The sequence below is a fragment of the Copidosoma floridanum genome, unplaced genomic scaffold (genome assembly GCF_036245765.1).
Source record: "Copidosoma floridanum isolate Cflo_tuat_1 unplaced genomic scaffold, Cflo_Japanese_pri ptg000019l, whole genome shotgun sequence".
Lineage (NCBI taxonomy): Eukaryota > Metazoa > Arthropoda > Insecta > Hymenoptera > Encyrtidae > Copidosoma > Copidosoma floridanum.
Window position 1 is genome coordinate 10,139,952 of NW_028321896.1, and position 27,525 is coordinate 10,167,476.

The 27,525-nt window shown below is 40.5% G+C and overlaps 1 protein-coding gene across 4 annotated transcripts; it reads left to right on the forward strand.

Moving 5' to 3' along the window:
* On the forward strand, positions 1-26,569 carry LOC106644651 (uncharacterized). 4 transcript variants are annotated; one of them, XM_089592792.1, is made up of 4 exons: positions 1-68; positions 21,635-21,885; positions 24,142-24,434; positions 25,273-26,569. In XM_089592792.1, the coding sequence occupies exons 1-4, from the start codon at positions 32-34 to the stop codon at positions 25,310-25,312; spliced, it is 621 nt and encodes a 206-aa protein (XP_089448918.1). In that variant the 5' UTR covers positions 1-31; the 3' UTR covers positions 25,313-26,569. The 4 variants fall into 4 exon arrangements, with proteins under 4 accessions (XP_089448918.1, XP_014215759.2, XP_089448917.1 ...); XM_014360273.3 differs by lacking the exon at positions 1-68 and adding an exon at positions 4,264-4,348; XM_089592791.1 differs by lacking the exon at positions 1-68 and adding an exon at positions 15,692-15,974.
* The last annotated feature ends 956 nt before the right edge of the window (positions 26,570-27,525 follow it).

The following is a 27,525-nucleotide window of genomic DNA, read 5'->3' on the forward strand; positions in this document are numbered from 1 at the left end:
TTTTTACGCGGAAGGGAAATAATATACAACAATGCGCTTCTTGGTAGCTTACGGATTGTTCGCGCCAGGTTGGTATGGAGAACAATTAGAGTCGGCCCCTGATGTATGCGCGCACGTAGTACAGCAGTGCTTCATTTTCCTATATTTCATGCATATTTATACGTTATACTTTTAAAGAAAATAGGATCCTTTACAAACATGTTACCAATTCATTAAACAACTCATTATGAGTCATTTTCCAAAAAAAAGGAATTTTTCTTTGCCCAGTCACTGAAAACACTATTTATTAAGATTGGCCTCCGAAAATTTTTTTAATAATATACAGCTTTTTACTGCTCAAGTTCGATCATTGAAAATTTGATCACAAAATCACCCATACTGGCATTGCTTTTTATCGGTTTTAGAGAACCAAAAAGAATTTCCATAAGAGTTTTACGGTGTTTAAGTGGTAGATACAAAATCTAACAAATTTAATATCCCCGCGGAAAATACTCTTAATATCTATACGAGTTATATTCGGATATATCAGTCCGAACGTATATAGTGGTACAAATTTTTTTAAATTTTTCCAGTGTTACAGGTTGCCGAAGTACAGGGTGCGTCACAATCCCGATTTTACGACAATTTTTACATGAGCCCGTAACGTATACTCGTAAACTTATTACGATGATATTGGAAAATTATTTTTACAACTAACAAAGTAAAGAAAGAAAAAAAAACCTTGGAAAACTAGAAAGCCCCTTTTTATGGTCCTTATCCGTTTCAGGCTTTGAAACATGCCGATTTTCGTACAAAAATTATATTTACGTTTGGTAATATTTTTCAATTTGATGCTACATGTATTTTTGGATCGCCAACTTTAAATCTTGATTTACTCCAGAGGCATTTTTGAATTACGGAATTTTAATCTCGATTCAAAATTCATTGAACCAAACGTTCCGATTCGGTGAATCGGAAGATCAAGTTACAGATTCGCTTGCTGCGATTAAAGAAACGGAAAAATGAATTCAAACTCCAATTGTCGGTTCGCTCGGAAAATGTTGCAAAACAATCGATCAACAGTTAAAAATGTATATAAAACACCGTAAGAACCCGTGCCACTGCCAATATCGGTATGCATAAAAATAAGCGATTTGTCCAGACACTTCCGCCAATGTGCTCGATTAGTATTTATTTTCTACCCCCAATTACACGCTCTACACCTTACAAAGTTCCATGCATCCGAGAATCACAAGACCACAACAGCCCCACAAGTCCCGAGTTCTCGATGAATCTCGCGCAATCGGTGGGCTTGCGAAACCAGCCCTACATAACGACGCCAACAATATCAGTTTAACCGGTCGCTCGATAATTCAGACCGCGGCGGGGAAAATCCGCGTTTCCTCGGGGTATACATGCGAAGGAGGAAAGGTGAAAGTGCGGATTACACGTCGGCTAAAATAGCCCGCAGCTTCCCCCTGTCATCTTTTCCTCGGCACTCCGTATACTCATACGCGTGGACGTCGAATGCGGCGCGCTTCTTTGATGATTCTCGGTGAAACGCGAATCTCGTGGGCAAGCGTTCGGGAAGAGAGCAGTGGACCGCCCTATGTACGAGCAATTATCTAGCGCGCGGTGCTCGGGAGCAAATTTAGGGGCCTCCATCCGTACACGCAGCAGACACGGAAATATAAGTACCTTGGTCCGATATGACTGTTTTTAGAGAGGCCGTATAGGTAGGGGGTTGTGTCTTTGGGCGTAGATTTCGGAGCGGCTCTCGCGGGAGCGAGCAATGGAATATATATATACATGGACCATAGTGGGTATACCTCCACCGTAGACGATTTGCTGTGTAGTTCGCGCACGGCTGAAAATAACCGGATAGCGAAGTTTAGGCTTAATCCAAGTGTAAAGGCGTGCGACAGCGTGACTCATCAATAATACCGATGTTGTTTCAGTGCGTCAACATGATTGTTTGTTTCATCGGGCTTTAATTGAGAGTGTTACGTACATTTTTCGCTATGCAGATCGATGATATCGTGTTCCGGTGAGAAGCACTTATTTTAGCTTCTCTCGTTGAACTCAACTATAGTCAATTTGGTGGAAATCGCGCCGCTAAAAGACGTGAGTTGTCGCATCAAATGCCGGTCGGTGTCTATTTTTACGTATTCAGCGCATACGAGAAATATTCGGTAAAGGTATAAAAGTGAAGATAAAGTGTGGTACATTGCGTTTATGTGTATAGCCAAGCCCCGTACGAGTTGGGTCGCTCGCCCCATGGAAAATATCTATACCCAAGTTGCGCGTCGATTGTAGAGCTACTATACCGCCCAGGCCGCGTTTACTGCCCTAAAATGAACTTTTTCTCCCCCACGTTTTATTTATAGAACGGGGGGCTGGAGCGATTGCGGTCGCGATTTAACATATTGATTTGTTGTTCAAAGGCAGTGTCTGGCGTGTGTTGTCGAAAGCTCGGCACCATCATCGATTTTTGTTTCACGGGATTTCGTCGGCTGAGTACAGCTAGTGTATTTTCTCCATACAATGTGACGTATATCCCCGTGAACTCCATTTGTCATGTACTATTGACTTGTGATATAATATATAGCGTATTCGTAATGTATAAGTGATGATGACTGTACGTGCGTAATATGCACTGAAGTAAACCTGTGAGAGATGATGAAACAACGTTTCTGATAAGAAAAAAAAAAAAAAAAAAAAAAGTTACTTTAAAAGGAAAGTATCGTTTGGTCCTGAAAACACCTCGGTTGGCTGAAATTTGACCCTCTTTTTTTCCCAATTGAACGGATGACCATTATGTTCCAGATAGATTTTTCTCTAATACTCGTTATTAAAATTTTCTTCAACAATAATAACGATATTTTTCATACTTACTCGCTCAAGCGACACGTGTGCGAGAGAAAGTGTTTCTCAAGTACACACATTATCTATCGCTTACAGTGTTACCCAACCCTTTCTACGATAAGGCATATAGATAGCAGATACTTCAGGATAACTTCCACTTAACATTTAAAGAGTACCACGACAACGACCTTCACCAGCAGATCAGATCGGTAATTCTCTATACCAGCTTCTAACGATTCATCGAAACCAAAAGCGTCCGGCTGATAAGCAAAAAAGCACGACCTTGAATAGATTAATGTTTCACGTCCATACACAATACGCCCAACACCCACTTGTCATCCATATGGTAGCCACATCCTACGCACATTCAGAGCACCTTGGAGACCGTCAACCGTCCGGCAGCCAATAATTTTGGTGCGTGTGAGCACGTTTGTTCCACGGACTTTTTATCTCTACTCGCGTATCAATATACAATATTACGATTGATTCATATAAAAATACACCTGTTGTATGGTACTAAAGTCAATTAAAGATCAGCTTCCTGCGTCTCGCGAGCTTTTGCCATTTGTCAAGTAAATCGGATCGGTAAGTATACTTCACACTGCCTCGCGCCAATACGACCGGTTAGACTTGCCTATACAGTATTATAGTTGTACGTACCAAACGAACAGCGGCTGCACGAAAAAGAGAGAGTTTCTATTAGATACGTATACCCATAGGTATATTGTGTATAAGAGTCGCTTTGGAAAAAAAAGGAGAGCTCGCACCACTTACAATCGGTACGCGTATATAGCTGTACGTACAGAAAAAAGAGCCGACCCGACCGAACGGAAAGGGGGAGGCTCGTATATAGAACGAAAGAGAGAGAGAGAGAGAGAAAGAGAAAAGCAACAGTCGTGCCGAGCGAGTACATTACAGTCCCGAGTCGCAGTCGCGCTTAGACAGCCGTTGGTGCTGCTGTCTACTGCGCGTAGCGAAAAATCGGCCGTTATCACTGATACCGCGAGATTGCAACAATTGTTTACCGGACCGTAGCGACCACGTGTGCCAGCAGGAGGGAAAATAAAGAGCTCGATCGACACCTCGTTGGAAACCAATTGGGCAAGAGCAACAAGTGCGGCGATGTTGCATGCGTAAGAAAAGAAGCCAGGAAGTGCGCGCGTGACGTGTATCACTGCTCGGAGAAAAAGTAGGTGTACATGTAGGGAGGTGCGCGGGGGAGATAAGGAGAGACGCGGAGGCGCGAAAACGCGTCGAACCGGTCAGTTGGTTTTAAACTGCGTGCGGCACCGAGTGTGTGTATAACATCACACACGTATTTATACGTGCAAGACGAGGAGGAGCAAGTGACGACTGCGGCAGTTGATAAGAGCAACTGCCTCGAGTACCTGTTGCGTTAGCCGTTTCGAAGCAGTGATTTACTCCGTGTCTGGAAACAGAGAGGAAGTGAAGGAGGACGTGTCTTTTAGCTCCTCCGAGGATACCGATACTCCTGCCGATTTTGGTGAGTCACGTGCAAGGCGATTATTATTTAGGATTCAGGAGTTGGTCGCTCATCCTTTTCATTTACTCTGGGCGTTTTCTTCCGTTACATTTCATTTTTTACACGTGACAAAAGCCTCAAGGCTAAAGACGCGTTGTTTGGCGTTGACTGTTGCTCAAGATCACGTAGTTTTTCGTCTCTTGATACACTTTTTGTGTCGTTTCGACGAGTCACTCCAACAGCGTTGGCCAATACGTAAACACGCTAATTGTACAATAGTACGGAGAAACGCACCTGGAAGCCGTGATGCAAGCCTTTTGTTTTTTTAGTAAATAAGATCTCATTGTTGAACACTCGTTGCCCAAGTGGCGGCGATAAATGTATACGCCGATAAATCCGGCATCTCGGTCGATTTCATCCGAAACGATAAATTTTACAATGAGACAATGGGCACACTCTTGCACAGTTGGAGGTAATTTAAAATCAATCTATGCAATCTCGGTGGCGTACGGGGAAAAAAAACACGTGCAAATTTAATTTTGCGAGCGGTAGTGGCGTTTGAAATTCAAATTGTTGAATGACGATATTCAACGCGGAAAGTGTTTCCAAGCGATCGGGAGAGAATATCACGTCAGTTTTGCATAAATGGGTGTAGCTCACCGGTGAGTGGGAAGCTGGATTATTCACTTCCAATGCTAACGAAAAACATTTAATGTTGAAAAATGATTAATACAACGAAAGATTGAAACCGTGGCCCGTAAAAAGTTGTACTCGAGTGCAAGTTTTGCAACATGTTGACAGTGCGCAGCTGTTCTCGCCAACGCCGTGGTAATATCATCGCGTCAGTACAGCTCCAAGAGCGCGTTTACGCACCGCGACCAAAAATATTTAACGCCCGCGTGCTCAGCTGCTGCTGGAAAATAATGCATCTTGTTTCAGCGCAACGTCGAGTGTATGTAAAATTCATCGGGAAGTGGCGTGTAGTGTTACGTTGGAGAAAACGAGTCCGAGGAAACGGGGAAACAAACAAAAAACACCGAGTGCGTCGTCGCGTCGTGCCCGTCCGAGGTTTTTCGCGAAATCGTGACTAATTTTTGTTTTTCCACCCGATGACATTGAAAAAAAAAAAAGAAAAAAAAAACAAATAAACAGGTACACCCACACTTTGAGCACCAAAAACAATACCGAGAGTCAAACAGATCGGGGAGGCTCCCACCAAGTTTTCATTGCTCCGCAATAGCCTTTCGCAAACGCCCGAGTAAAACAACACACGAGAGCGAGAACGCGGTGTTGAGTAGGCACACTTTTTTTTTGCCTCTTCTTTTTTTCTTCCTTCCTCTGTTCATTCACGAGTCAACTATCGCACACTGCACATAAGCCCCGTGTAAAGCCGTCGTGCGTATGCTACGCGTCTCCAGTACAGCCTCAATTGTTGCGTGCTACGTCGCAAGCAACGTAAGACATCTGTAGCTGTTTACGTTTTAAAAACCGGTGGACATTACAAGTACAACTATAGTTGGATCGGGTATGGAATATTAGCGAATGAGAAATCAAGCACCCCTTGAAATTGCATCGTATAAGATTTTCTCACTCGCACATCCCAATGAGGGTATAAGTAACGTACTCTCATAAATGTGACGGGTGCATTGCGCTGAATTTTTTTTTCTCCCCTTCGCCTTCTCCTTTTTATCCTCGTTCTGGTACACATGCGCGTCGTTGCTCGAGCGGGGTATTAATCGACGCACCGGCTGCGTCTTGTATTATTCTCCTCGTCAAAACAGCCCGAGGCTCGGCTGCAAGTTCGTTTTGAAACATATATATACATACATACATGTCGTGGCAGGAGAGTCCTTTTTTGCGTTGTACGGGGGAGTTGCGCTCGTATACGCAACCCTGGACAACAGTAGAGTGCAATGTAGTGCGTAGGGAATGATTTACTGTTTTTTCTTCTCCTCGCGTTGTATAGAGCATCGGAGTCTATTGTACACTCATGTGGCAGCTTTGCCGTACTGTAGATTAATATCGATTCAACGTCAATTTCGTTACTATTTTGTGGTGCTCTACTGTACATCCAAAGGGGTTAAATTACACGTTTAAAGAGTACAACAACCAAATTAATGGTGCACCTAGTGGTTAACCAGTTCCATTAAACTGGATACTTTTGAATGAGAGAAACCAATGTAGGAAAACTGTGGGGTAAAAGAACTAGGCTGTCACAGATTCAACACGATTACAAGTGTGTAAAATCTGTGACAAAAATATTTATTACCTTATTACATTATCTCATCGTTTTGACACTAGATATTGTTTTTTTCATATTTTGTTCAAACCAAACCTTGAGTTGTACAACAAGCCCATCTATTGGTACAAGAAATAGTCCATCGTTCGCTCAATGTCGTGAAAAAAAGTACCCTCATCGGAGCCCGCATATATACAAAACGTAGCACCCATAAAATTGAACTAAGCTCCTCATCAATGACGCGACCGTGACTATCCCTCGTGTTTCTTCGCACCTATATGCACGCACGCGCCAGAGGAGCAAATTTCATCTCGTTTGCTCCTCGAGAAACCAAACCTTTTGAGCGCGTAACCCGCACAACCAACCTTTTATCATCGCCTCTCGCGCGCGAAGGTCGCGCGTGTGCTTTTTTGCCTATACGCACATTACATCCACGCGCTCGTATCACATTCACGTGTACACGCGCGCGTATCTTTTGCCTCGCCTATGTGTATATATTCGTTATACGCTCACCGTGGGTGGGTAGAGTGTCGAGACGCTGCACAAGTCGTGTGTCGCCAATCGCCATTCACACGATGTGCAATAGACGCGCGAGAGGTAACTCATTCGTTCTTACGATGTGTATTTATGTATAGGTACGGATAAATGTGTGGGCGAGACTCGGCACGCGTAGAATAGTCTCTTCGGGGATTGTCGGATCGACTTGGCTTTTCGTAACACAAAGCCCAGCGCGTTTTCGTGCACAGATTGCACTTTTTTTAACCAAGCGTTGCTCAATTCCTTGCGTTAAACTCATGGAAGCTACCTTACATACATACCCTTGATCACCGCGTGCGCGTGTCACTGCTTCAATAATAGAGTTACGTGATTTGTGCCAACTCCACTTTTGCATGGATTTATGCGAGATAGCACGTTTTGAGCTGCTACTTTGGCTCCAAGTCGAGTCCTCCTTGATTCAATTGGTTACGTGGCTAATTTCGTTTGTCGTACATTTACCTCGTATGGTGTGGTGCTCATGAATAACTTTGCACGACAATTGCTCATCTCTCGCGTTTATTCATTTATGTGGTGAAACGTACAGCGATTCAAAAATAATCAGATAAAGGTTTTTTTTTTTTTTTTTTTTTTTTTTTTGCTATCTCTTTGGTATAATTTTTTGTACGTTAAGCATTACAGAATAGACGCGAGTACACGAGCGAGCGACGAGAGCGACTGAGAAGGAAAAAACTTTCTTATCGTCTCATTATCAACCCTCGTGCATTAAAAATGTTACATCACTCCACCGTGAGACAGTCGCTTTCTCTCTTTATCTTGCTCCCTTGGACATTGCGATGTTTCCAGCACATTTTTCTCGGGCGTCAAGGCGATGGCGCCTGATAAAATGTATTGTTTATCGATCGACGCGAGTATATTTATCACCAAATTGAACGTCATTTCTCGTCATTTCTCAATTTCACCTCGAATCGGCTCGAAGCTCAAACTCCGCTTTGACCACATTCTAACGTACAAATTTTAATCCAGCCTTGAGACTCACATTTTGATCTATTTTAGCTTGAATTTGGCTGATGGTCAGTCACCTTTGGCAGTTGTGCGGTGGGTACGATGTTCATAGGTGTTAATATATTACGAGGCTGGTCTACTTCGAGTCATATAATCTTACGTAAATGTGGATCCTTCAATCGTTTGATGACTAAAGGGTATACTAACTTTGGATCTTGGGTTAAATCAAACGCGTAGTTGAGTTATTGTTATTCCGAGGCTGCGATAAAGCGGGTGTGTCATTGTGACGTTGGTACGAATATTGGACGATTACAACTATGTTTTCCTCGTGAGACTCGGTAAGTTACTATTTTTCGACGCGGTTCCCAAGTACGTTTTTTTCCATCGCATTATTGTGCTTGTTTGCCTTTGATAATATACGATTTGGGGAAAAAAAATAAATTCTGTAGCTGTACTTGGTAGAGTACGTTTCCAACAAGACCAACGTTTACCTCAGAAATTTTTCCACGCATCAGATAATTGCGAAACACGGAGCAATAATCGCGTTGATTTATCACGCGCACCCAGATTTCGATCTCAAATGCCCCTAAGTTCGTCAAATAATTAAAAATCCGCGAAGATAAGGCGTTAAACTAAAAATAAACAGGACTTAGCCTTATCGCTGTCGGTGTGAAAAATTCCATTCGACAATGTTAGCCTCGTTTGACTGTAAATCACACAGTTTTCGAAAAAGAGAAGAAAAAAAACAACTTACTACGTGGTTATACATTTGGAGATAAAAAAAAAAAAAAAACTTCCGACCAAACCCGTGGTTCGAGTCACTGCAGCGGTATAACCATCGTATTGTCACTTTCACCCCCACGACGTACCTATACGGTGTATAGGTACACACGGTAACCAGGTCACCAGAGGAATGTCACCCCCCTAATTTCCGACAGCGCGGGCGTGTGATGCATGATGTACGTGTCGCGCGCTTCCTTAACCGTAACCGCAATCGGCCGTTTTCATCGATAATACCAGTGGGTCAGCGCCATATGCTCTCGTCGCCTGTATATATACATGCAACAAAAGCAACGGTATACGTGCATCAATTTCAGTGCAAGAGATCCGTTGGCTGATAATCGAAACGAGCAGTCGTTCGTGTGGTGTGATTCTAACAAAGAGAGAGAGAGAGATGGTGTGGGCGAAAATCATAATTTATGTATACCAGTACAAAGGCCATGGCAATCGTCAATGAGTCCTCGAGTCCTTTTTTATCTCCAGGGCTAATCAGTTCACTCGTGTGTGGTTATATTCCCCTCCGTTGCGTGACACCCCGACCCTTGGACTTTTACTTTCATTGGCTCGTCGTTGATTTGATTTTTTTTCTTTTTTTTTTTCGGTTACTCCTGCATTACGACTTTTACACTCCAAGTGGTACTTTGAGGAAGCGTCGAGCCACCCATTGGACAAAAAGTCGGTGACAAGCGCGTGTATTACCGGACTACTTATACACCCTGTAGAGGTGTAGCAACCGCGTTTTGGGATTGAATGGTACGTGTGGTTTCAAGTGGCCGAGAGAAATTGTTACCTTTTTTTTGTTCCTCGCTAGACATGTAGCTCTCGGTCAATGTTTTATCACAATCGTCGACTTGCCCCTCGTTGCGACCAAGAGTTAGAGATACCTACGTACGTGTACAGGACACAGTGGGTCATTATCTCTAGATAAATGTGAGCATCGTCCAATACAGGGATAAAAAGAAGAGAGTAGTTTATTTTTTCTGTCTCACGTTATTGACTTCATAAAATCAATATCTTCTCGCGCATCGATACCTATGTCTTGTGGTGATTCACCGACTTTAAACCACTATCATGGCTTTATCACTCCTATATGATAACTAAAAGGTTCATTCAAGCATGGCAAAGTTCCTCGAAGCATTTTTCACTTTCGGCACTTTCTTTTTCTCTTAAACCCAGTTTTCATAGCTTGAAACTTGTAATGATAATAGTGTATGCTCGTATGGATAGAGTATGATGCGAGTGACACTAGAAAGTGCTCAACTAAAGTAGATGGTAACAATCATCAGTTTGGAAAAACACTCGATAAGAAATTCACTCGATCGCTTGGAAACAAAAGCTCATCGCCATTAAAATAACACTTGGGTAGACCAAGTGAATATGAGAGATAACGAAAACTTTTAATAAGTACAGCATGTGCAGTACTTTTTCTTTTTTCAAATTTTATTCAAGCAATCACAGAAAAAAAAGGACACATTCTCTGATCTTACGAGTGCGTTCGTTGCGTAAATTAGAAAAATTGCTCACTTCACCTCGAACTCCACCTGCAAATAGTACACCACCTGTGGCCGTATACATACTGGCGATACTTTTTGCGTACACACAATGAATATTAAGTCTCACGTGTGTGAAAAAAAAAAAAAAAAAAAAGAAAAAGAAAACTGCCATACAACACTCAGGTGGATAGCTGCAATCATCATCACCACTACACACGCGTGTACGTATATAGGTACGGGCAATAGAGCCGTCATAGAAAATAAATACATGCGTACGTATGTAGGTGCCGGCGCGAGCAGCGAAGTGGCCCGAATTCAGGTGAAGGTTAGTCTCTGTAACGGACCGCGGTCGCGCGATGTAACAGTACTTACCTGTTTCACCGGGGCACACACGCGTCTTTTACGTAACGTGGCGTAAAAAACGGCGCTGCACTTTAGTGCATCATATGTATAGCCGGGACGCGTGTCTCGGGCTCATTTGCGCGTGTGTTATCTCTCTAGACGCGGTATGCCTATGGATGGAGGAAAGACGTTTTGCAATACGGGGGTGTGTCTCTTGTGAGAATAAGATTTTCGTGCTCTTATTTGCGGAGCTTTGGGAAAAATATTTTTTTTGCTTCTTTTTTTTTTTTTTTTTTTTTTTGGTGTCGATGTTTGTCTTTGCGCAATGGTGGATCTTTTACTGTTTGTCTATGGCTTGGCCGTCAAAAATAGATCATAGTGATCTACACGAGAGTGTAAAGAGAAGTGAGGGAAAAAAAAAAGAAGAAAAATTAGGCAACTTGACCGAAAAATCCCTGAGGCGTGTGCTTTTTATTCGTGCGGAATTGACGCGTTGCAAAAATTTTATTCGAGCCTCGTATGTTGTTTACGTGGGGGTAAAAAAAATGAGTAGTTCGCAACGTTTGGATTTTCGATAAGATGCAACACAAAAATCAAAATAATCTGGAGTTGCACCCCCCGAGAGCTCGTTTCGTCACGCTCGAGTTTCCTCTGTATGACTGATAAGACATATACGTGCGTTACTCGGTATCCGGTTGGAGGAGGATTTTCTATTTTCCACATGCCGTGCGTGGAAAAAAAAAATTATCTTTTCCATCTTTCTGTTGCCAATTAGTAGTAAATCGGGATTATCAAACGAAATTTTTTTTTTTTTTTTTTTTAATAAAATGGTAAAAGAGATTGTTGTTTGTTTTAATTGCAACTAATAATAATCAGAGGTGGGCAGTACTCGACATAGTTAAAGTACTCTGAAATCCTTTATTTCAGCTTAATCCAAGTTACCCAAATAATTATTTAAGTTAATTATCTGAAATAAATACTGTATCTATCATTATATTTAAAATAATAGTTTAAATAAAATAGTTAAAGAAATATTTTGTTGGAAATAAAATATTTTAATCATTAAAAATTGTTCATAAGAATTTTTATTATTTTTACTTAAAACAAAGTATTCAAACTATTTTATTTTTAATAAAAACATCAAATACGTTTGCATTTTTGATGTATTTATATTTAAATACGATGAATATATATATACATAACAAGTAACATTGTTACGTTATTGTAAAAAAAATTCAATTTAATTAATAAAACAGTTATTTTATTTAAAAATAGTATCTTTTCTGTTAAATAATAACTACGACTTTGTCCAAGTCTGATAATAATGCTTGATTTGAATAAATACGTTTAAATTGACATGTCTTTACTAATCATGTATTAAAGTACAAATGACGTGACACCCACCGAGATGACAGTGAAATCATTGTTTGCGACGATACCCGTACAATGTAACGCATTCCTCGCCCGAACGATAGCCTCGTCGATTATTATTAAAATAATTCATGTAGACACAAACAAACGCCCAAGGAGCCATTAACATATATTATACGCTCAGTTGCCAAGTTAAAATGTTTAGCTGACGTATGGTAAACACACAAAACAGATGTTGAGCAACGCACGGAGAGCCTCGCTCAATGAAATACGTGTGAAGTAATTCTAATTAGACGGTTGTGTTTTTTTTCTCTCTCTCTCTCTCTATTTTTTTCCCGCTATACAAGCACCACCACAGTTCTCGGGTATAAATACATACACTTTTTATGCATGTGCTCGCAGCACGAGTGCGCAATAAAGACACGAAGAGAGGTCCCACTCGCGTTATTCCGCGACGTCACGCTTTTATTCGAGAGAGATGGTATGGAGCGATGATGTCTTGTGTACGGTCCGCTGTGCTTCAATCCAATCGAGCGACGACGCGCGCGGACGTCGAACTTGTAATTGAGCGCTGACCGTGTCTCTCTTTTTACCCCCCCCCCCATTTTTTTTACGTCTATCAAGAGCAAGCTGTGTGCTCTGTATACGTATCTATGCCATTTTTTGCTTAGCCAAAGTTTGCAGCAGCCGTCACGGGAAACCTTTGTAACTGTTCGCTGGTTGTAAGGCTGTAAATGGTTTGCTTGGCGATGTACTCACTCGGGGCCGTGTCATTTTTTTTCCCGCCTCTCGGGTAAAACAGTTCACGGGACCCTTCACGGTGTATTCATTTGAAGCTCGTAACAAAGATGAACTCTATTTTTTCTCCTTTTTTGTTAATGAACTAGTCCAACTCTCTGTCTCTCAAGGAATCGATAAAAAGTGTCCTAATCTGTTATAGCGTAGCGTTTAATTTTACACTATTAAAATACCTTTCCCGTATGGTACGCAATAAAGACGAGACATGTTTATATGCATAAATGTATGATAAACTCCAATTAATCTTGTGAAGCGTGCAAATGGAAAACTGAAAATAATGGGCTCTGAGCACATGTCTCTTTTGAACAGAAATCTAAACGTATTGTCGTCAGCATTTTGCTCTAATGATCTATATAATTTTTATATATGCATTGGATAAGGCTATCGCAGAAAACACTATTAGGAAGTAATTAGGTCGTTCGTTGGTACATATTTTTTTTTTCAGTAATGACTTGAGGTGCGACGTTTGACACGTTTTTTCTCGATTTTTTCTACTTATGATTTTTTCTAATTGGAACGGTAATGGTGTGATGTACTGTTTTCACTTCAGTAAAAATAATTAAATTTGATGAAACTATCAATAAAATAATCATGTATTAGATCTAATCAACTCTCACACCGATAATGCCGATCATGCCCCTGAAGTGTTTTAGTTTCTCTCAATACAACTGTCCAGTGAATAATCGGCAAACGATGAATGGAGTCTCGGGATCACCGATAAAAAAATATCATCGACTCTGCGCCGTTATTCTCGTCTCCAATAATCCATGACCACTTTTACCTATAGCAGATGTCAAGCATTAACATGTATATGTTGACTCAGATGCACACATGGACAAGTAAACGAGCCCAGTAGGCATCCCTAGGACACCTCTTTTCTTCCTTTTTTTTTTTTTTCTCCTCGTAACATATCCATCACTGCGAGAACATATGTGCGGAGGGGTGCAAGCAAAAGCGCAGGTAACAATGGGGTTGTGGGGCCAGAGAGGGAGAGAGCCTTGTTTTTCCTCCCTCAGCTTCTCTTTCGTTCCTGACGGCGCGTAAATTGCGGCCGAGAAAGTTCAATGACCCCAGCTGCTGTGCTGGTTTTTCTCGCGAGGATAATTTCAGCTGAGGTCTTGAATGGATAAAGGTTTTTCTTTTTTTTTTTTTTTTTTTTTTTCAGCACGCGTATTCCGCGTTAGAAATTGTGTACAACATAATTGTACGTTTACGTGATTTCACGTGTAATCAGTGGTAAACAGTTTCTTTTTAACATCTATCGAGTGGGATTAATATATTTGCTACAAATAAATATTCAATGAATAATTGAGCAAGTACCACATAGAACTTGAATACACAAAGAATTACAGTTACTTATTTAAACACTTTGTTTATTAAATTCTAAAAGTTTTCATTACTTGTAATATAATTTCTCTTTAGTACGAGTTAGTTATTCAAATGACGTAATTGCTAATTTTATTCATAACTGCGATTGTTTAACTTAATATTCATAAAATAAATGAGAAATAATTTTTTTATTTACAGTTTTTTTTTTTTTTTTTTTTTCATTACATTTTAAGTGTGTTATAATGTGTAAGACGTTGTTAAATTACAAATGGAATATATACTATTTGTGCCGTGTGCACGACTTTTTTCATAATTTATGTAAAGATAGGTAAATTAGTTTTAATATTTCCCATTACTTACTCCAAAGTCATCCAAAGTGTTTTAATTTCGGGATAGTATACTTTTTTTTTTTTTTTTTTTCAGAACAGCTCATATTTCACCCAAAATTTACTATTATTTCCTTAACCTCAGCAATTTTCTTTAAAGTGTATATTTATTAATTTAGCACAGTCAAACTTATAGTCGATTTGTATCATCAAAAGAGTAAATAATCATACCAAAATTAACACGTATCAGAATAATGAGGGTATTGTTTGGATCTAAAAGTCGTATTTCTTAAGTGTGCTGCCACCAAATGGGAACTTGTTACCTCATTAACTTTGGCTAAAAGCTCATCATCAAGTCAAATCATTATCCATGTTTCAGCCAACACTTAACCGATAAGGCACGATCCTCATTATGAAACTTGTCAAAATTTCTTGCGCACATTACAAACTACAGATTTCGCATAATGTATGAACAAATAATCAATTCGTTTTCGTAAAAACCACAGTTGTTGGATATTACTCTTGTTTTTCTTGGTATGATAACCATAACGCGCGTGCAAGACGATAACTGCACGAGAGTGTGTACGCGTAAAAGTGTATTTTGCACTCGCTAAAAATACAGATTGTCGATGAAATCGAATGTGTTTACCAGTGACGTCGTAAAAAACTTTGCACAGCAGAGAGTCAACACGAAGCTCTGGCCCATGTGCGGGTCGTTGCTGTGACAATAAGCGCCTTCCAAAAACAAAACCCGCTTGTATTGTAAGTAGGACCAGGCGATTTGTCGTAGATTTTTTGGTACAATTACCCATGACCAACATGCAGTTAGTTCTCTTGCTATATAAGCCATTACATAGCTAGTGACACGAAATTGTCCATTTTTATATTTGGCGAAAAAGAAACCATATCGTACAGTAATTCATTAAAATCGACGGAAAAAGGAGACACAACACCTACACGTGGAGAATTCAGAGGAAACTTGTCATGCATTGTAAATCGAAAACCAATTTGAAGAGTTTGGAGAAATCTTGAGCATACAGTGAGCGCACTGTCTCTTTCTCCCTCTCGATCTCTTCGTCACCTTCGTTCATTGGTGATATCGTTGTGCGATGACGGGGAGGGGCCAGAAAGTATCGGAGCAGCGGGTATAGCAGCTGACGATCCCCTACGCTCAGACTTTCCTTAAATTCCTCGACCGGTACGTCGCAGCAGCGAAACGTCATTCTACTGTTGTTGCGTAGGGAGTCTTGACGACGGTGCATTTGTGCAATTTTATATCCAATTCTAAGTGCTTGTTTCGGATCTTTCAATTGTTATACTTGCATATACATTGCTATCTTGTGATTGTTGGTGAGTGAAATATTTTACGGGGACGTGAGTTTTCCTAAGTCCAGTGCTACGGTATTGTGCGATGGCTAATAGACCTATTCCATTTTCGACGTCCGTTCTCGTTTATGGTGATGTTTCAGGTATACTTTTTTCATTAAATTTTTTTCTTTTTTTTCATAGTTTTTCGATTTTGCGTAACAATCTACGTGAGTTGCATCGCTGTGGAAGACTATGTCATTGCAAACTGCTCGAGCACCCCAATTGTTTGAATCAAAAGAAATTTCTTCACCCTCGTTTCGTTAAAAGTTTTCTTTTAAGTAAAAAAAACATTTGGTCGACCAAAACAACATTCCATATAATTAAATGAAAAAAAAAAATTAATTTTATCAAGTCCTTTTTTTAATTAACTTATATTTTTTTATTCATACGAAAATATTTAACCGAATGAGGGTAAAGTAATATTCTTTGATTCAGAGGGTACAGGGATTTTTTACTTGATGTGACCCAATATTTACTGTACTTACTAATTTTTTTAACGAGTGCACTGTGAAATTATAAATAGTATTAGGTTGCAATAATTGAAAAATTTGCCTCTAGTTTAGAGTGTTAGTGCAGTAAGATTTTTTTCTCGGGGTTAGGAATTTTCTAGAAACTCAATCTATTCATTAATTCTCATTAACTTCATAAATCTACTCTTATACGTGTGACAAAGTTGGATGAATTGAAACACGTTTATTCACACGATTTTGTCACACTGTGCCATCAAATGTTTGAACATGATATGAGAGTGTCAAACAAAATTCCCGTCGTCTGACGTACAATGAGTATATAGTTTAACTTGAGCAAAGACGACACGGCCTCGCTTAGCGCACTATAATTTTTATTTGGTATTTCTTATCAAAAGCTTAACACCTCCTACCAAATATTTTTCACGCGGAGGCGAGAAGACTCGAGAAGGAAATTTTACGTAGTATCCAATAATAAATAAAAAAATAATAATAAAGATAAAGTGTCAGCCTTGTGCGTTTATCTGTTTAATTTCGATATATTTCTGACCGAAGAAGCTAAAAATGATGTTGTGACCCATTAAAATTTTAAGCGAATAAATCGCATTTGGATGATTGGTTCGTCAGTTACACTATACTTGATGATAAAATTCCACCAAAAACCAATTTCATACAGAAAAACAAACACATCACCTCAAGAAGCACGGGAGTTTTTCCCTACTTTACCGGAAACGTAAAATGAGGGAAAGAAAAGCCCTTGTGACTCACTCGTGTTTTCCTCGCATCCTGGAAATTTCGCAGCATATGTTTAAACTCGGTAAAACAGGGGTACTTGTGTTTCATAAGTTCTCTTTTTTGAGACCTACTTACCTCCCCTTGGGACTTATTTTTCCCAAACGCGCGTGCGTATACGACAATCCCGGCTCGCGTTTTTACACTCCATTCGATTATATTCACGCGCGTGCAGTGTCTTCGAGAGTCTATTTCTTCAGGTAAAAGAGCAGTTATCGCTCCCTGCATTGATTGCATTATCAGGAAAATGCACTTTGTGCGTGGGAATGTCAACTCGTTTAGGTGCACTTATCAGTTGGTGAGCTGCGTGCTTCGTACGGAAATGGAAAAATAAAATAGTTGCAGCTGACAGTTGAATTTAATGCGTTGAACAACGGAATTTTCGTTCAGTCGACGAAAACCTTCACTTGGGTGGATTACTCATTTCTGTATAATATTGTTCATGGAACCAATGACATCATTCTCATGGAAAACCCGGTACTGCCGCGCATGTGCAACACGAGCTTTCGTTTCGAGAAATCGTCAAATCAATTAAATAACGATTATGAGCTTCGAAATAGTAATTTCGACTTGTGCAAACGTCTACGCACGTCACTCCCTTAATCATCGATCACACAGTAGTTTGAAAAAACCAAAAGAAAGTTTCCGATTTGAGATACGAGTGTCGACTTTGTTGAAAAAAAAGCCCCGCCTTTTGCGTTCAAAGAGGAAAAGAGAAGGAGTAATAATAAAAAAAAAAAAAAAAAAAAAATAAAGAATCGCTAATCCGTCTTATCTCCGTGGCAGCGCACTTGTGAAATTTTCCTCTACCGCTCGTGAAACCAGTTAACCGCGCACTCGCGATATCAGTGCTCGCATTGTTTCCCGAACGAAGAGGAACTTGCGTGTGTATTTTCCTGAGCTACAGGGTTACCTTAAACAACAGTGCAACGAAAAAAAGCTAGTGCATTGAGAAACAGGACGATGTCTCCGAGGCCTTGGGGTGCAGTTCCGAGCTTCTCTTCTCTTCCACCACCTCCTCATCACAGTTTGCGTAGGTGACGCTTATTCTCAAAGTTACCATTTTATTTTCTAATGCATACACGTGTACTGAACTATAGGGTATGGGTGAGCCTTGGTGATGTGCATATGGCACTTTAACTTGACTGATCGTCGCGCTCTCGGGTCCCTTTGTCGCCTGTGTATTGCACTTTGAATTGATGGATCTCGTTGCACTTACCTTTGACTTGAATGCTCTTCTTGAATCAAACTCCTTGTCGTTCCCCTATGAGGTCATTCGCACATATATGCACGAGGAAATCCACAAAAAATATCTTTTTTTGACTTTTTTTGAGGCACACCCTCGAGTTGGAGCATGCTTTGCTCCGACTGTAATGTACCATGAGGGAAATGAACACGGGATTTAGTAAAGGTGACGCCCTCTTTTCGCAATTCATATGTTAGTATATTACATCTATGAATATACGATACATGTACAATATAGTAAATGGTGTCACCTACCTTGTTCATGATTTTTCCGCGACGGTACACGATATTGCGAACAAAATAAGCCTGATTTCGAGGGTTTGCCTTAAAAAAAATTATTTTAAGGAATTTGGGACAAAAACAGGATTTTTTTCCATGGATCATACATTTTGTGGAGTGTATTATGAGTGAGAGTGCGTGCGTGTGTCGAACGAAAGATCTTGCCGATTTTCCCTGTTGAATGTCGTTCCTCGAGATTACCGAGCTCTATATATGCCTTTTTACCCCGACTCATCGGAAAACACTGACGCACCCGGGAAAAACACTTGCTCGTCAACACACCGAAGCTAATGTATACCCTTACGAGGCTGTTGTATTTTTAAACTCCGATGCCAAACGATGTATCGTATGGGCTTCTACAAGGTATGCGTGTGTATGCTTTGCAACGTGTAATTGAAGCACCCTTTTACCAGCGCGAGGTTTACACTCCCCCTAATGACCGACCTAATGTCCCCCCCGAGACCCATACGAGTCGCGGAAGTGTGGATCTATACTGACGCACGTCGATCGTCGTGGACTTACTTCTCCTGTGTACCCAAGGGCCATTTTTCTCCATCAGCACTTGATGCGCCTTACACCGTGTATAGGCATTCGCTTCTTCGTGGCTTACGGGACTTTGTTGTAGAGCCAACAATGTTTTTTTTCTTCTTTTTAATTGTTAGGTACGGTAACAATAATATTGACAAATGCCACGATGCCATGTATATACAGTGGCCACTCGAGGATATGGTCCTTTCGGGACAAACAACAGTTTACGCCGTGGACTTTCGGTCGCCGATGCAGATTGAACCAGTTGCTAAAGCCAGTTGAGCCAATTTCTTCCTCGCCATTCACCGCCTAGAGATGATATTCTCCACAATGGCCATTTGCAATAAGTAGAGCTTGCACGACTGTGTACATATAGATCATGTATATCCACAAACGTCATTGGTCAATGAGACGTCCTTTGGGCACGCGATCGAGCGCGAAACGTGCGAAAGAAGAAGGTTGATTTCTAGTTAACTGTACAATTAACAAAAATGTGATATTCCGAAGATGTTTTCGCGTCGTTTCCTTGAAAATGTGTTTTGTCCACGGAAGGTGCGGCCGATCGCTGAAACAACACGTTTGCGTTTGTACAACGAAATCGGCAGTAATGTTTTTTTGTTATTACTTTTTGGATGAAAACAGAAAAAAAAGAAACAACAATAAAAACAGGGGGTTCCAATGCTAACAAGTCGCGCATAAATTGTCTCCTCCGAGCTTTCATCCCATATGTACCCCTTTGTCATTTCTCCCCGCGCGCGCTCTTTGTATCCTTGTATATGCAACTCATGAAAAGTACCGCTCGTTTTGCTCAATAATTATTCCACGTCCTCGTTTGCATGCGTATATGTGCGAGCGTGATAAAGATCTGCCAAGAGCTATGCGGAAGAGCGAGTAAACAAAAGAACACAATTAAACATGAAAAATCATCATAATCATCGTCGTCATCTCTCACGTGCGAACAAAGCAAACGAAGGTGCGTCTTTATGGAAAAAAAAACAAAATTTTTTTAGATTCATTGGAAAATTTCGCGCTGTCTTTGTGACAAAGTGCAAGTTGCAGGGGCTCTTTGAGAGAAGACAGTTGTGCCCTGGCTAGCCAGTGACCTGATTCGCCATCAGGTGTGCAGGGCTTTTTACGTTTTTCGCGAGAGGTGAATCTACTCCGTCTCTGTCGACAGTTGGGACAATTTGATTTACCGAATTGGGGGGGAGAAGATGGACGGAAAGCAGTTGGATGAGCAAACGAGACCAAGTGTCCGAAGGGGTTGATTGTCGAGTTCTTCTTTCGGGGGTAGCTTCGTCGATTCCGACGCGATGAAAATTAGCAGATTCGATTTTTACGCGAATTTGGGTCACGTTAGCAGAACAGCTTTGAATGATTTAGCCATTTGCCGTTTGTAAGTTGTGCGCGAACGGTGGATCGATGGTTTTATTTATAGCTCCGTTCAGAGCGATAAACGTATATGTTTTACTCCATAAAATATTAAGCTTGCAATTTAGCGAGTTATTGATAAGGTTGGTGGGAACTACGTTTTATCAAACAAAGCCAAGGCTAGCAGGAGACCTCTTTTTTTTTCTTTTTTTTTTTTTTTAACTAGGATACACTGCACAGTACGTACATCCAGACGTTCATTCAGGAATATACCTAAAAATAATGATAGATTCACACGTGTGGGTGTAAAATTGAAATCGCGGCGGGGAAAATGTTTTGCTCTTGGCATTGAAAATTTCGTTCCGAATCATAATAGAAACGTTGAACTCTGGAAGCCGCCGTAATAATTACGCTCGATTTGAGCTCCCAATAATGACGTTCGCAAGGAATAGTAATCTAATGCCACGTGATATGATTATTCAACTACATTGATTTTACGTAATCATCTTTTCTTTTTTTTTTTTCTTTTTTTTTTGTTGTATAATAGTTTGAGGTAACATAAATAACAATGTTCGGTTGAATTTCTCTCCTCATCTACACTGGCTCTATTTTTACTTTTCCCATGCCATCGATTTTCCACGTAAAAAATTGGTATAAAGTCAATACGATCGATAAAAAAGTACTGCGCACGTTGACGTACATTGAGCACACCGACACAGAAAAAATAATAAGCTCGTGAGCGGCGTCGAGATGCATAGCGCGATAAAAGCGAACGTTTAATAAGCTTTTTTTTCCCTCCCGATGAGCTGGCTAATGCTAATGCCCCTTGCCGCTTATCGGTGACATGTGTCATTTGCCTCGCGGTTTCATGTGCGTAAAGGACACTGGTTCATTGCCGTTCACAAAAAGAGTGACTGTAGTTGTTGGCGCCAACGACTTTTTGTTAAACTAATTCTTTTTGCCTAAGCTGATCCGAAGGGCATACAATTATAATAACTTCAATTACTTTCAACAAGTATTTTTGTATTTTTTTATTCGTGTACACCCAACAGAACGTAAAATTTCCCAAATGTTTCCAGCAATGACGATAGAGGAGACGAGGGGCTCCCAGCGCCCGTACCGCTACGGCATGATCCTGCTGTGCGTCGGGGCGGTGATAAACTGGCTGGGCTTGGCGGAAAATTACGTCGAGCCGGTGCGATACATAGGGGTGACCTGCATCGTGGCCGGTGCCCTCCTCATCTGCGTCGCCATGTGCTGCTGGCTGCACACGCCCCCGACGAGGACTATCTCCCAAACGCACCGCACCGCTCATCCCATCACTGCCCAGGTATGTTGCTGTTTTCCTTTGACTCTCTTTGTTTTTCATCCATTGGTCTATCTGGATGATGACGGGGAAAATTCGTATGATACTTGGACGCGAGTGCGAAGCTTTTTTCTGGTATATCTGGATGTTTCTGGTACCAAGTCGCTTGGATGAAACTAGATAAAACTTACGAAGAACGATACGAGGAAAGATGGAACGTTTTTTTTTCTTTTTTTTCTTATCGATTAGCAGAATTGGCACTTGTTAGAATTTAAAACACAAGTGGTGTGTGGAATCGGGTTTTAATCAAAGATCATCCGAAAGTGATGAAATTGGGTTTTCAATTGTATTTATTTTCATTCGCTTGATTTATGGCTCGTTTATATTAACACTATCGCTCATTTGAGTAACCTAATACATTAGCTTTTGATAAAAAAAATTTCCAACGAGTGGCTTCGAGATACTTGTTTGTTTTTGAAATACTCCGACTAACCTTGTTGCGCGAGCAGATATTGGGCTTTCGTAAAATTATCAGTGAGCATAATTTAGGTGATTAAAAAAAATTAACAAGAAACTTTGGGCATTATGTTACTAGTGCTATATTTGATCTTGGATTTTTGTATAAATTAACATAAATTAACTTGGATAACAAACGATTTGGAATTTTTTTTTTTTTTTCAATTTACAATGCATTGTATCAATATTTGACTGTGTTTTTAAACTGGAACTTACGAAATCAGAATTTCACGTGATTCCTGTTTCACAAGTTCCACAAAAAATTTTTTTCGCTACTTTATCGCGATTTTGTTACTTTTTAACGGTACATTAGGAAATTAGAGGTAAAAAAAACCTCAAGTAGACAGGATTTAACGAGATTTTACGGTCAACGACTTTTCCGTGTTTCAGACACACGTATACTGTATTTTCCCTCAAGCGTGATTATTAACGCTTCTTTTCGCAGTTGATAAATCTAAAATGGTCTCCACGGGTTGTACACTTTCTTTCGCGGTCACATGCACACACAGTTACGTATAAACGCAGGTGGAGTCGCTCTGTTAACGGGTTTTGTTGTATTGTTGTAAAATTTCCTAGGTACTTTGGAAGTGAGAAAAAATAAATGATGTGATTTTATAAAGGAATACATTCAGCTCAATTAAAATATACGCAGTAAACACAAGAGAATTTCCAATTACCGATATGCTAAAAATAGGTGTATTATTATCTTACAAATTTAAAGTTATTTAACAAGAATAAAAACCACTTGTATTTATGTTTTTTTGTACGCTTTAAATAAGTTTCATTATCAAGAGAAGCGTCGTCAATTATAATTTTTGTTGCTCCACTTTCGAAAATAACAAAAGTTTCATCTAGACGTTGGAACCACCGACAAAATACATTATTGCATTGAATGAAAATTATAGACACAAAAATGAGCGACTAAAAAAAACCATACCTATTAAAAAACTGTCCTCGCACCCGTACAAAAATAACAATAATAAAGAAAGAAAAAGCATTTATTTTCGTTAACCCCGTACTTATTTGTAAAACGACAAAATGAGGTTGTGCAATAAATTCAGTTCTCTACACTCCCTGGTCATACATATCGTACAACTTGAGGATATTAACCCGGAAGCATCTATTTTCATCGCTATTCTTACCTACACCGGCTTTTGGCTATAGATACAATATAATAGCCGTTCGCGTACACACACAAGTATATATATATACTGCACCTGCAACCTTACCTGTGCTCTCTCTACACACGACCCGTTTTAGCTTCCGATCTTATTTTTCCATCAGTTGCGTGGAAGAGCAATCGTCTATAGTGCCGAGGCGTACGAGCAAGGGGTGGGCGTCGTAAATAATGTGTACAGCTAAAGGAAAGAGCCGGAAAAAGTGAGCCAGTGGAGCTATCTCGACCATACCTAGTGTGCAAACGTAGACATGACATGTGCTCGCGCGTATAGACTTTCTGCCTCGCGCTAACTCGCTATGACGCGTACTGTTATCGTAAAGTGCACGGGACGGAAATAAGCATTCCGTCGACCGGCGATCGCCATAGCTCGTTCTTATTTTACCATGTCCATTATAATTGTACAGTCCTATGTGAGCGCACGTAGGTTGTCTATTTGTGATGATTTGCGTCATCGAGAATGAATAAGGTTTTTTTCCTTCTATTTTTCATTCCGAGACTTTTACGGGAGACCAAAATAGATGAAACATGAAAACGTCCATTACAATATGAGCCTATTGTCAAAACAACTATATGATTGTCAACAGATCGACGACCCCATTCACGTGATCTCGATAGAGGAGCCATCCTCGGGTTCGCGGCAAAAGCCTCCGGATTACGAGGCAGTCGCCGACGCGCCTCCCAGCTACGATGACGCGATAAAGCTGAACCCCGGCCAGTTGGCTTGGTCGACGTCGACTCCACAGAGCAGCGTCTGCGGTGCATCCGCCCTCGCCTCGGCCGAACACTCGACGTTCCCCGATGCCGTCGTCGTGGGAGTTCACGGACTGACCCGAACAAGTGAGCCACCCGCGCACGTACCACCGCCACCTTACCCGAGGTAATTCGAAACAAAAACAAAACATTGGTATTGTTGGTTGGTTGTGGGGTTTTGGTTTGTGGGTGGCGAGAATAGCTATTGGAATAAATGTGCAGTTCGACGTCTAAGACAAAAGAGGATGATGTATAAAATTTCATTGCTCGTTGCCTCTCGATGTAATTGTTGACTTAAAGGGCATTTTATAAACTTGATAATTAAAAAAAACAAAAATTGTTGTTTTCGTTTGTTTTTGTGATGGTACTATTTCCATTTGAATATTTATGCAGCAATCTTTTTTTTGATGGTTTACCTTTTTTATTTTCCAAAGTGAGATAAGCATCACCTTATGCCTCTCAGTTAAACAACAGGTATATTTGTCGAGTCTCGGCCGGTTCAACAACTATTACTCCAATTTCTTGCAAATGCTCTCGATTGCAACAAAAACGGAAACACGTTACGTTAAAAATATCCCTCGTGCCAATTAACTGACATCCAGTGGTCTTAGTATACAGTTGTAAAGCCCGTAAAAGTGCACTGCAAATCTCAATGTCTTCCATGTAACCCGTTTCTCATCGCGCGAACAAAAAAAAAGCCACTAGTCATTCTCGTTACGTGTCATCTTGCATTGAAAAAGCATCCAATGATACAAGTAAAAAAAAAAAAAAATGACCCAATTACGAAACGAGTCGCGAAACCCGTACAATAAACGCAAACGAGAGATCGAAACGACGGTGTAATAACCGGAGCGACTGTCTCCGCTGTGCTTGCAGGTGAAATCACGCGTATAGGTATATCATATACGGAGCTTTTTGCAAAAGGATCCATCCAAGCCGTAATGTTTGTTTTTTATTATTTGCAGCGAAAGTGTCCGACCAGCAACCGAGCCACGAACGAGTTGATGGTACGTGATGAGAGAACCCATGCCAAAGACGGGTGTCCACCGAGGGAGTACCCGCGAGCCGCGCACGCGACGAACCAACCGGATAGCAAGCTCGTCGCCCCGGAGATTCTGACGTACGGACAGTTATTAGCCCTCGGAGGAGTTACGTCCCCGCGTTGGGGGGGTTGGTCGAGCGACGACTATGTAAAACCACTCCGTAAGACTGTGCACCAGCATCTACCGCGACCGAGTGTGCATTGGTGTTTGTTTGAGAGACTTTTGATCGTTTCAACGCCGAGATATCATGCATCGATGTACCAGCGGCACGTGCACGTCGACAATCTATGGTGTAGAAGATGGTGCGTGCGCCCGTCTCTAGTCAGAGAACCGCGACGATGGGAGCGGCCTTTGTCGCGCGTTCCGTCACATTTGTCAAGACGTTTACCGATGTAGGTTCGTGTACGTGTCGAAGTGACAGGTCGGACGAATTTTAACGAGAGAACAGCACACACCAGCATCGCCTTTGCCCTGATTTTTTTTTTTTTTTTTTTTGTTCCACCTTCCGATCGAGCTTAGGGTTGCCTTTGTCCACTGGTTGTATTCACAGCCAAGAGGGTGCGGTCGGGAAAGGGAGGAGTTCAATTCGAAGAATGAGAGACGTGGGACTGAGCTGATTGTGTTGAAGAAACAAAAAATAGGGTGGATCGCGATGTTTCGAAAAAGTGTTGAGTGATGATGAGGAATTGGATTACTTGTATTATTTTCTTTTAATTTGTTTTTTTTTTTTTACTCGACGATTACGCGACGACGAAACGGTGTACATGCACACCTGTAACGATCCAACTGTCCATTTTCTTGTGATATATATATATATTATACGTTTATACATTTCGTATTTATTACAATTTTATTATTATTATTTTTAAGATGTAATTTTTTTTTTTTTATTCCAATAACGCGATGAGAGTACATATGTCAAAGTGAGATCCAGAACATATTGTTGTTTTTTATTTTTTCCCATCGTCAGTCTTGATCGAAGATTGGTTGTCGCGTTGCGTTATTACGTTTGTAATGAGCGTTATTTTGTATTATTATTAACACTCTTGTGAGATATACTTGTAGATAAAAAAAAAAAAGAAAAAAAGAAAAAAATTTCTGCGATAGCCAGCGATTCGACGTGCATTTAAATGTAAGTTTTATAGACATGTACTACGATTTGTCAGTAAGCAACTTTTGAAGAAAAAAGAAGATGAATAAAAAATTCGAATATCACTAATATTCATTGGAAATCTATATTTCGTTATGATCCCTCAATTATCACACTTGAGAACTGAACATCTATACCTGTTATACACAACTACCTGCTTATGCCAACTCAATTATTTGCAATAAATAGCTATTTGTACCGATTTTTGTCATCCTGACCCCTCCTTTGATCTCTATCATGTGAAAACGGTGATGATAATAATGGCACGTGAGCTGAGCTTTTGTACTTGCAAATTAGCACACGATTAGAGCAAACGTCTTTCAAATTTTTTTCCAAACAAAATTAATTTGGGTCTATTCAACCTACTTTGTTAACATTTTTCCACATTGGCACTCGTGCGTGCGCGAACGATTAATCTTTGTCTTATGAAAGAGTATATTATGACGAATCCGAGTGCAAATAGTTTAAAATCCCTTATCATAATCATTATCGGTATCACGTTCGCTCTTATCAATCGCGGAAACTTCCATTGGTTTCGTGTCGCAGGGGAATTTTTTTTTGTTTTTCGCTTTTTTCCCTCACTTTAGAAAATTTTCTAATTGAATTATCTCTCGCACGGATGGAAAACAAAGCGTTTATCGCGATTCTCGCGAGTCCTCTGAAGTTTCGAGCAACAAGGTAAAACGCGTTCACGAACGTGACAATTACTGTCAAGGCCGCGCGAGAGCCGTCATTTATTTGCTGAAAATCGATGGATATCAGTGAGGATGAAACACACGCGACACGCGCGCCGATGTTGATTCTTCTGCTTCTTGCCTTGCCTACTGCCACAGAAAATTAATAAATCGAAAAAGGGAAATATTTTTCGGTCCCGCAGTGACTCTCCCTTTTATTCGTATCGTCAAGCTTTTTTGGAAGTCATTCTTTTCTATTTTAGCTCTCGTTTTTCACTTTGCCAATTGTCTTGGATGAATTGCCGTTTACTTTTTTTCCATTAGTCAGAATATGTTATGAATGGACTTTGT